This window comes from Emydura macquarii, unplaced genomic scaffold (assembly GCF_026122565.2).
Source record: "Emydura macquarii macquarii isolate MOO-44397 ecotype Brisbane River unplaced genomic scaffold, CSIRO-AGI_Emac_v2 contig_2422, whole genome shotgun sequence".
NCBI classification, from domain to species: domain Eukaryota; kingdom Metazoa; phylum Chordata; order Testudines; family Chelidae; genus Emydura; species Emydura macquarii.
This window is the reverse complement of record NW_027132559.1, coordinates 2,269,848-2,281,154: the sequence shown is the minus strand read 5'-3', so window position 1 is coordinate 2,281,154 and position 11,307 is coordinate 2,269,848. Positions and strand designations below refer to the sequence as shown.

General features: G+C 40.3%; 1 protein-coding gene and 1 long non-coding RNA gene across 2 annotated transcripts in view; one reads left to right on the top strand and one right to left on the bottom strand.

The window, feature by feature from the left end:
* Positions 1–1,967: 1,967 nt before the first annotated feature.
* LOC137162045 (uncharacterized) overlaps positions 1,968–11,307 on the bottom strand; it is a 51,073-nt gene continuing 41,733 nt past the window's right edge. Inside the window, exons 3-4 of the long non-coding RNA XR_010922250.1 lie at positions 2,683–2,742; positions 1,968–2,355 (exon numbers count right to left, since the gene is read on the bottom strand). This is a non-coding gene — a long non-coding RNA (uncharacterized lncRNA). The remainder of the gene's footprint in view (positions 2,356–2,682; positions 2,743–11,307) is intronic.
* LOC137162056 (prostatic acid phosphatase-like) overlaps positions 3,001–11,307 on the top strand; it is a 30,274-nt gene continuing 21,967 nt past the window's right edge. The window contains exons 1-3 of the mRNA XM_067561619.1: positions 3,001–3,114; positions 9,335–9,430; positions 11,105–11,191. Coding sequence (XP_067417720.1) covers positions 3,001–3,114; positions 9,335–9,430; positions 11,105–11,191 — 297 coding nt within the window. The remainder of the gene's footprint in view (positions 3,115–9,334; positions 9,431–11,104; positions 11,192–11,307) is intronic.

Below are 11,307 nucleotides of genomic sequence, written 5' to 3'. Positions count from 1 at the left end.
TCTTAGCAAGCAGACCCATTTTCTCCTCAGCTGGGTCCAGGTAACCACATCTCTTTCCTCCATACTGGCAGGGAGTTGCAAAGAGACTTTCAAATGGCAGAGTCAAGTAAGAACAGCCCTGGGTCTGCTTTGTGGCAAAGAGGAGTGAAAAAATAAACAAAGGATTCCATCTTCGCAGCATAAATAGCAAAAAAAAAACAAAACAAAAAAAACCCTTCTCTTTTTGGCACAGCGCAAAACAAAGATTAAAAAAATGTCTTTTCTCCTTAGCTTTTAAAGGCAGCCAATTCCAGGTCTTTCCTAATCAAGAGAGCAGCTTATCCGTCCCACAAGCCTTTCTTTCCAGTGTAACCTCTTAATGAGCTGCAGCTAAAGGCCTTTCCAGGCTTGGTTGCGCGTGCAGCTTTTACTGTGTAAGCCAGAGAAGCTGTTCAGAACAAAAAGCACAGGGTCAGTCAGTCAGTCAATCACATCTCCTTTTCCAGGGAGAAATTTATATTTCGCGCACACAAAAACAAAAAAATCCAAAGAGCAAAATGTTACACACAAATATTCTCCAACTTTATAAGTATTAGCCAGACCCACAGCCCTAGGTTCGGAGAAGAATCTTCTCCCAGGCACAATCTCTTCTCCTTTCTGGAGTAGCGCTTCCTGCTAGAGAATTTGTATGAACCTGAGTTGCTAGCAACTTTTTATATGCCAAGGACAGAACAGGGCCTCTTCTGCACCTTGGTTTTTGTCTTTGTTTTGTTTTTTTCCTACCCAGTGAAAAGTTTTAGAGTGGCACTTTCAATAACACTCAGCATTGGCCTAACTCTTCTCCCAGAGCAATCTATGGTAAAACTCCTAGTGGCTTCCATGAGAGCAGAGATAGACCATGGCAAAGCATATCTGAAAATCTTACTTTTAACTTCTCTGTCTAACCGCATTCCACAGTGCACACAACCCAGAAGACACTTTTCCTTTCTACCAGCAAAACTGTGGGAGCACAGCAGGGAATATTTTGCATACATCCTGCGTTGTTTTAGATAATTATTTATATCAGTTTTTGTGAAAGCTGAAACACAGGATCCAGATCTTCAGCTCTTGCTCCTTCTCTACCATGAAGTCCCATGAGACAAAACTCTGAAGCAAAGGCTAAGGAGGATGGTTCATGCAGCATCCATAGGGACACACATATTGGAAAAACTCCAGTTACTGCACAAAGGAGTAATCTCTCCTTCTTCTTTAAGTAGTGTCCCTTGGGTGCTCCACTTCAGATGACTTCCAAGCAGTATCCCCAGAAGGAGAAGGGAGCTTCAGAGTTGGCTCTAAACTGAAGACAGAACTTCACTATCAACCACAGCCTCCAATCTCAAAGCATGAACCAAGGAATAATGTTTGGAGAAATTATGCATTGAGGCCCAGGTTGCAGCTCTGCAAATTTCAACAGCTGAAACATCTTCTAGACGTTGAACACTGGCAGCATCATAACAAGAGATAACATACCCACAGTTCCGAGTCGTTGAGTGGAAATTGTGGGTCCTTTGGCTCTGTCCGCAAATGAAAACAAACAGTCTGGGAGACTTTCTAAACAGTTTGGGTCTGTCCAGCTAGAAGGTTAAGTAAGTAAACTGAACTATACCAGAATGGCTAAGCTACAGCTAAGCTGAAAGCAGGCACACAAGATGCTCTGCCTGAGGCTGTAGGGAGGTTGAGAAGGAACTGAAGATGGTTCACCCAGGAAGTTCTGTATGGGGCAAAAAGTTGTCTAGAACACATGTGCAGACAAAGAGGCACTGCTGCCAAAAGTCTCTGAGCAAAGGTGCATGGGGCACATGCACATCTAAAGTGGAGCATCCATAGGAACACTACTTGAAGAAGCTTAATTTCATGAATTAAATTTAACTTGGAATAAAACAGCAAATGGAGAAATTAACAGAAAAGGGAAACTGGGACGGCACAGGAACTGACCAGTTTGTGTTTTTTCTCTTTGCCCCACCTTTTATCTCTTCCACTTTCTTTTTGGGTTATTCCGTCACAGGTAGGCTGGTTTCACGAGAGCAGAGATCATATGGTTGCTTCCAAAACTGTACATGCATCTTGGACGTTATTTTACAGTGGTTGGGAGCAAGGTAGTTTTAGTATATTTTAGTTTTTATTTATATTATTTTAAAAAGCAGCTTGTCATGGGCATGGGAAATTGAGGTTGGAGTGTAGGAGATTAGTGAGATGGAAATGGAAGAAGGGCTTAAAATAGTGGTGAAGGGGAGGAGAGGTGACTGGGAGGGAGGAAAGGGAAACTGAAGATTGCCCATCTCCTAATCCAATGGTCATTCCTCCAGGTCGTGCTGCCTCCTGCGAAGTGTCCAAGAACTGAAAAATATAGACAAAGCAGAGAAGCAAAGGTCTGATCAACAGGGAGTTGATTATTTATTGAATGATGACCCCTTATTTTTTAAACTCCCCTCTTCCCAAAATCACATGGGGAAAAAACAAAACCAGAGTATTGTCAACCCCAAATATTCAAAAATCATGAGTCAGGCTCATCAGAAATCATGACATTGGCTTTATAATCATGAGATTATATAAAAATAATAGATTGGATGTTATTTTTATTTGCTTTCTGCTTTTTGAGGCTTTAAGGTGCACTGGGGTCACATTCTTAAGCTTTCTTCACAGCCACAAGGGCTAGAAACTTACTTTTTCTTTAATACTGAAGACTGAAATCATCACATCTCCACTTGATTCCAGGAGCTGGGGCTTTAAGAAAAACAATAATCATCATGAAACTCATGAGAAAATCATGAGCATTGGCAACATTGATTTAACCAGTCTTAAGTTAAAAACTTATTTCAAAACATGGATGTATTACATAATCACACCCCACGTTTCTCTTGCATTTGAAATGCAAAGGAAGCAGATCCACCCTTTTTTCTTTTGAAAGTAGTAGAGCTTCACTTCAGGCAGTTAAACCTGAAGAACTACTGTAGCTCCAAAGCTTTTTCAGCTGCTGCCAGGATGGGAATGACACGGCCTCCATGCAGGTCCAGGAGTTTTTGCTTCGTTTTTAGTCTTTTCCTTATTCTGCTTCACCAAACTGCTTCAGAAAGAAAACTGAAATTTGTGATTGTAGTAAGTAGATGACCTCTTCATTTAATTGCTGGTAATGATTTTAGTTTGGTGTTCCTTGAATTGATAAAATTGTAAGATTGTACAGATTCCACAAGGAAAGAAATATAGCAGGCATTTTGGCATATATTGAATAATTAAGACTTAAAGGCTTCTCTTAATGAAGATAAGTCAAAATGTAAAGATTTTTTTTTTTTGCAAGATAATAGAACCTCCTAGATTGGTGTTTAAAGCACATGAATGGGAGTCAAGCAATCGGGGTTCTATCCTTGTCTGTCCCTCCCATCATTTGTGTAATTATGTCAATCTCTATTTGCCTCAGTTTCCCCATCTGTAGAATTGAGGATAGTTACCTAGCTCACAGGTGTTTCAAAGTTAAATTCATTTACATTTTTAAAGTGCTCTGAGATCTTCAAATGGAAAGCAGGATAGAAATGCATGTATTTTATTTCTTATGACAGCTGAGTTGGCCTAGCAGCATCCAGAGGCATATGAAGCCTCATTTATTTAGCACTGTGATGTACATGCTGCATTAACTTGGAAACTAGCTGCAAAAATTTTTCATGGCTCATTTCTAATTTTAAAGTCTATAGAAAGACAATGTAACATCCCTTTTCTCTTAACAGATTTGGGGAGACTTTCCCCAAATGGATATGGAACTTCAATAGTGTGTTTTGAACCTGGCCCTTTATATCTTATATATCTCTGGGTAGCAGTGATAAAGAAGATTTGATTGGAAGATAAAGATGTTGCTTCCAATACAGACTCCTGTGCATTGGAATTATTGTTTGTAACAAGAAACTCTGTTCTCCAGACATTCATGTCACTTCCACAATTCCCAATGAGCACTATTTGACCCATGTAGAGAAACCAGTATGACCTATTGTGTCCTTACTCCACTGCCTGTGCCAAAGAAAGAAAATCTCTGATATTTCTTATGTTTCTATTGGTTGACGTTAGTAACCAAGTACCATTTGGCTTGTGGGCCAGAATGCCTTATCCTACTCCCATTGACTTCAGTGGGAATCTCAAAGGGAGTTGGATCAAGCACCAGGCAAAGAAGAGACCCAAGTTGTATTTTCAGCAACGTGTTCAAAGTCTGTCCCATTAATTAGTATATGTATAGCAATATCTTACAATAGTATTAAGAGAGTGACAGAGAACTGAATGCTCAGGTGGCATCAGGCAGATGGGATCATCTGGAGAATGGAACTCTCTACAGTGACTTAAGCTTGACGTGAATAATTGTTCTACATTTTGTTCTACAAATTGATGTCCTGACCATCTTTATTAATTGATGGTTCTGCAGGGCCATTCATAGGAGGTGCTCACAATCTTGGAGAATCAGATCCTTAATAGCTAAGAACCACACCTTTAACTCTATTACATTCACTTTCTCCCACCCAGTACATAAGAATATTGCACTCCATTTATTTCTAGGATAGCATACACAATTTTATTTATTTACTTACTTACAATAATGGTTGTTGCAGAGAACTTTCATGTAAATTGTCCTCCTTTTCAGATAAAGGCTAAACTATTCTAGTATCCCAGTTATACTTTTTTGGCTGAGCAATCGGTTATACAATTCCTATAAATCTGGTCTTATCACCAAAGTATATTTCCTCTTCCCTGGCACAGTTTCACTGTGTTGAATTCTTATCTTTCAAGTGTTATCTTCTGGGCTCACTGATTTGACTTTGAATGATGTACTGAAATGATGTGCCAAAATGGAAATCATGTTCACTCCTTCCTTTTTTTTTTATTATTATTTTTCCCTCCTAGCAGAAACTCCCAATATAAAGCAAACCTTCAGCAACAAACAAGACAATTGTTCCCCTTTCTTACTTTCAGGACTTTGCCACATTCTGAAAAGATGCCAAGCTTTCCCCAGCTGACTTTCACCTTTGCACTGACTCTGCACTTTGTGCTTTATAGACCATTAGTTCTTTTGACTGAACAGGAATAATTTAAGCTGTTTTGTCAAAATCCTATTTTGACTTTCCTTCTGACATGTAAACTTTAAACTCCACTGGAGCTGTTGTGCACAGCCCTGATGCTGAATGTCAAATGCAACTTGGTAGAAAAATGGGAAATACCTAGCAGAATCACGTTAGGTAAAAATGAACTTCTAAGACATTGCATCTATAAATCACAGAAGCATAGAGCCATGTCTTCCCCACCGATGGCTATAGGAAAGAGAACACTCACCCAAAAGGTGAGTAGTTTCTGAGAAGCTGCAATTGCGCCACATCCTCCCTGTTGTAACACAGAGTAGGTGGCATTAGAGAAGAGGCAGAAGGGTGTGGCCAACACCCACGAGTAATAATAGTCCAAACACTTTGGAACCTTGAGCAAACTTGCACAGCGTCCCTGCCTCTGTGGATTTTCTGGCCCTGGCAGCATGACTGGTTTAACTGCCATGCTGTTTTTGCCTCCTCCCCTAGCTGGTGTCTCTATATAATCTCTCCGTTGGGGTTAGTATGGCACAGAGTGAGCATCAAGGGCTCAAAATTACTCAAAGCCATATATTTCAGCATAATTTACTATGTTTTCCAATGTACAATAACAGATATTCCCCACCTTCTCGATTTCTCCCTCCTCATTTTTTGTGCATTGTGGTTCTGCCACTGTGCACAGAAGCGGAGATGGTGCTTAAATAACGCCCCCATATGATTTGCAAGTCCTCCCCTGCCCATACTTGCCATCTTCTCTGCTCTGAGTTATGCAAGGAGAGATGGTTCCCAGCTGTGATGTTCAGATCCAAACTTCTACAAACATGGGCGAGTCATTCAAATGCAGGGTTTTGGCTTGGACCCATCTCAGGAGAGATGGAAACAAGATAAGGAAAAAACAGGGAAGGAAGAGACAGGGGAAAAGAATAAAAGGGAAGGAAACCCTGCTTATAAATATTGTTCAAACACTTCAATATTAAGGAAGCAATTTATTTTGTAAAACCTATACACTCAACCTCTTCCTTCATTTGTAACGTGGGCTATCTTAATGGCCAGAAACTTGCTGATTGATAATATGTCCTGGATGGTGTTAGACACAATTCAAGTTCAACTTGTTTGAAACTCAAGAAAACATAACTCAGAGATGACTGGAGTAACTCTCTGTGAAACAGAGATTAGAAGAGGACACTGGCTTTTTATAGCCTAAACCATGGGGGAGATGTCCAAAGGCACAAATGGCAGTTAGGCACTTAACATCCATTGATTTCCAGTGGCCCAACTGCCATTTGTGCCTTTGGAAATCTCTCACCCAACACCTATTAAGCTCAGAAGCAGTAAAATATACAAATCAAATTCTGGGGTGCATAAAGGCATTAAATTGAAGCTGGATAAAACCAAAACCACAATCATCCCTTTTGCTGTGGCTTAAACCCTATTTGTGTCTTCAGGAGAGACCCATGGATCTCAGTCTGCTCCACTCACAGAAGAAAAGAGGACAACATGGTCTCTGGTTTCCTTCAAATTAAGTTTAATAATTTTATGCAGCCAATGAAAATAGCATAGGACACAAATGAAAGAACACTGATGTATGTTTTGATAAAATGCTAACTACCTCCCTGAAGACTGGGATGTGTAAAATATTTGAATTAACAATGCTGACATGAACACATTTAATCAAGGGAAACAGCTCTCATTTTGTCCCATCTCCTTCCTGCTCTGCCTGTTTCTGTTTCCTAGGGTCACCTGTACAAAAATCTCCCCTCCCTACTCTTGCCATCACACAATCCCTGCCCCTTTTTTCCTTTCATCCTGCCATTCTCTACTGAACTGCCAGGGGAGACCAGTAAAGCTCCAAGTCACTACAACTTGTGTGTATTTTAAAATTAACTGGAAGGAACAGCTCCATTTTAACAAATGGCAAATGGTCTAAGTATCAGCTTTGAAATACACATTTGTAGCACTAAGAGCACCTGGGTCTTAGCCACCCTTGGGAGCTGGACCACATTTGAGGTTTATGAGTCTGTTATCTCTGCCTACTTAGAGTAGTGAGTCCTTTAGGTCCACCAGGAGCAACTCATGCCTTCAGCGTAAGAGGTCTCAGCTTCAATCCCCACTCCCACCCTGAGCAGAGTAAGTTTCAAAAATAGCACACCACATTTAAGGCTTGGACTCAAGCATACCTCAGATGCTTGGGAAGCTCAGGTACATATACGTTCTAGAACCATGGGCTCAGGCCTCAGGCTCAGTAGTCTTCATTCAGCTCTTCACCCCCTTTCACTACAGAGAAATGGAGTTACATAAAGTTTATGCTATGCAGTGATCTTTAGATGAAGACATACAAACCAAGGTCTTTTCTGTTTTATGTGGACTTCAAGAAGCCATGGCACTTTTCAGAAGAGGGCAAACCCCTCCTCTTCTGAATGAGGTTTCTTTAATCTACACTGAACAGAAAGGATGCTGGTTTGTGTGTTTTCATCTTAAAGACTCGATGCATGTTCCCACTCTGTACCTACCCAGACAGAGCTACAATGCTATTTTACTCAGAACCATAAATGCCCTGGAAGGAGAGAATTGGAACTGAAGAGTATGCAAGAAGTTATGTTGCATACAGAGTACAAGATACTGAGAGCTGCAATTAAAGTCTACCATGATTTTAGTGACTTTCTACTAGTTAACGAATAAGGCACACTTCTGTATCAAGGGCTTGATCCAGCAATCGTTGAAGTCTTTCCAGTTTAATCGGAGTTGGTCTGAGCAACTTCCATGTAATTAAAATGTGAAAAAAATGTCTTGTTATGAAGTTAGATGTTCAGTTGCATACAAGAAATTACATAGCTGTCTTTTAATTGGGAATTTAACCTTCATTCTTAGCAAAGGCATCAGCTTCTCCAAAAAGAGTAAATTAATCCCACAAGAGATTTGCGGCATGTCAGCATGTTAAACCTTGGTCAAACAAATAAGTGACCCTTCTTCCACATCCCCCTCAGCAGGGATGCAAGTGTCTCCTTTCCCTCCCAACCTGTCCACTTGATTCAATCACCAGGGAACACTGCTCTTTACTTAATTATCCTGTTCATTGGAGGTGCCCTGGGAAGTGATTAAAAAAACTGTTTTAAGATTTTAAATCAGTAACAAAATACATGTGTGGAATTAAAAATTATATCTGAATATGAAACAAATTATACTGAAAATCAGATTCTCCTTTGCTTACATGTTAACACCTGAGTTCAGGAATTTATGGTTCTGTGTTTCTCCTGCAACATTTGTTGACATCACTAGCACCTTTTGCCCCGGTCTACACTTACCTGGCGATTCGGTGGCAGTTGACAGGAATTATGCAAGCAACGCAGAGTATCTTGTGTAACTCCCATCGACTGCTGTGCTTCCCTTCTGCACGGCGTCTTCACTGCACTGCACCAACAGGAACCACGTTCCCATCGACACAGCACTACACCACTTGAGGGGGTGGTTTTACAACGTCGACTTCTGGATCGATTGAGGGGTCTTCACTGACCACTCGATCGATCCAGATAGGTCGATCTGACGGCAGCGACTTTGTCTTCGGGTATGTCTACACTGATGGCATAACTCCTGTCAACTGCCGCCAAATTGCCAGGTAAGTGTAGACCAGGGCTTAGAGAAAGCTTCCTTATGCTGCTTTACATATTAGTGAGGATATCTACACTAACAAAATAAACTCTGAACTGGTAAAAATCCAGTTATATTCACCTTAAAAGACTGGAAGTTTTTCTTCATTTTTAACACTCACCCTAGCATCTGCTGTTTGTGCATGCTGGTACTGAGGACTACCAGGAACGGCAGGTATGGTAATTGGCACTTTTAAGGGAGTGGTTAAAAGCTGCTTGCTTTAGGTTACCATCTGTAAAGTGAATTTAAATAATAATACACCTCACAGTGGGTAACTGGGGGACTTGAATTAATGTTTGTAATCTCTTGGAAGTTCTGGGATGAAAGGTGCAGTAGCAGTAGAGCCTACCTCTGGCATTCAGATTTCAAAATTTTAGCCAATAAATTTTTATGTCCTATGTGGGAAAAATCATCAGACTGTTCCCATTCACAGTTCAGTGGGCATCAGAATGATTTCTCCACCTTTAATATATACATCAGTCAGACTTGATGTGTTGACCTGTTTTTCTGCAGACTCTCCAGTTCTTTAAGTGCTAGGACTAAAATGATATGCTAGTCTTCAAGACAAGTGAAAAGGAAACCACAAGGGAATTAATTCAGTCTTTAATTTATCTTACTAGATTTTTCGACATGGTGACCGAACCCCAGTTGAAAACTTTCCAACTGCTCTACACAATGAAAGCAACTGGCCACAGGGATTTGGACAGCTTACCACGGTTTGTTGGCTTTTCACAGAAATGAGAACATTAATACAATAAAAATTATGCAGGTGTCTGATGTGTGACTGGCAAAATATTAGCAACTAAACAGGCAGGTGTAATTCATAAATTAAAACTTTCATGCAGTGATACGTCTCCAGTAGCTGTTAAATTCCATCTGGCTTTTTCTAGTCAGGAATGCGATCTCTGGCTGAATGGAAGGTATTGTACACCTTCCTGATGATGTGGCTGCATTACGATAAGTGGTAATTTAAATTAAAAAAAAAAAAAAAAAAAAGCAAACACTTACATAAGCATGCCAGTTAAACCTGTATTTGTGTTGGTAGCCCACTTAAGGTAAGAAAAAAATTCTTTGTCTTAGATTTTAGAAAGCTGCTCTAGTTTATTTTTAATAATAATTTTTCTAAATATCCCATTCATTATTCTTATTCTAATATGTGAAATTCTTTTGTGACTCTCTGAGACTTCAGTTCAATAAGAGTGCTTCTTTGGCTGCTAAAGGTTAAGGAATCCCTCCACCATCTTGGAGTGGTATTCTATTTGTTCTATTAGATATCTCCAAGACTCATAGATTTTAAGGTCAGAAGAGACCATTATGATCATCTAGTCTGACCTCCTGCACAACGCAGGCCACAGAACCTCACTGACCAACTCCTGCAATTGACCCCTAACCTATGACTGAGTTATTGAAGACCTCAAATCATGGTTTAATGACTTCAAGATATAGAGAATCCACCAGCAAGTGACCCATGCCCCATGCAGCAGAGGAAGGCAAAAAATCCCCAGGGCCTCTGATAATCTGCCCTGGGGGAAAATTCCCTCAACCCCAAATATGGCGATCAGCTAAACCCTAAGCATGTGAGCAAGACACACCAGCCAGACACCTGGAAATAATTCTCTGTAGTAACTCAGAACCCACCCCATCCAACATCCCATCACAGGCTATTGGGCATATTTACCGCTAGTAGTCACAGATCGGTTAATTGCCAAATTAGACTTTCTACCATCTCGTCGTCATACCGTCCCCTCCATAAACTTACCAAGCTCAATCTTGAAGCCAGCTAGGTTTCTTGCCTCCACTGTTAAGACATGTTAACAACTGCTGTTACACTAAACACAAGTTGGCAGAATGTAATTAAAGGAATGAGAGTCAAGCTACAAACTCATGAGTAAGATCAATAATTTAGTAATAATGAGTTTCTATGAATAAGCCTGTCATTTTCCTCAGGAGTATTGGACCAAACAAACAAGTATACTCATCTGGCACTAACTGACCACTCAACTTAATGGGCATGAGTCTCCTCACACATATTCCACAGTGTAAATCAAAAATAACTCCGCTGAAGCCAATGGAGTTACAGCAGTGTGAAAGCAGTGAGAGTAGAATCAGGCCCAACATCTCTCCTAGCGGGACTATGACTTCATTATTAACACCCTCAAGATCTTAAAAAGCATAGTGTCCCAGTATACTGGTAGTAGTTTATGGATATAAATGCACTTTCCTGTTGAAAAACAAGATATAAACATGCACAAATCATACAATATGGCATAAAAATGTTTAATGATCACTTGAAAAACTCACTGAAGACAGAAGGAAGAGTGGAAAGGAAAGCTGTATTAAAGTTCCATAACCACCTTAACTGACACACACCTGTACTGCTGTCCACACAGATTGGAATGCAGCAGCAATATGAGCTTGGACAGTATATGCGGAAAAGATACTCAAATTTCCTGAATGCCACATACAACCGTCATGAGGTAAGCAGCAGAATTTGCATAAAGGAAATTGCACCATCGGTCTGTGGGACTTGTACTGGATCAAAACAAAAAACAAAAACCCCAAAACAAACAGAAAACCCCACCTTATTAAAGCA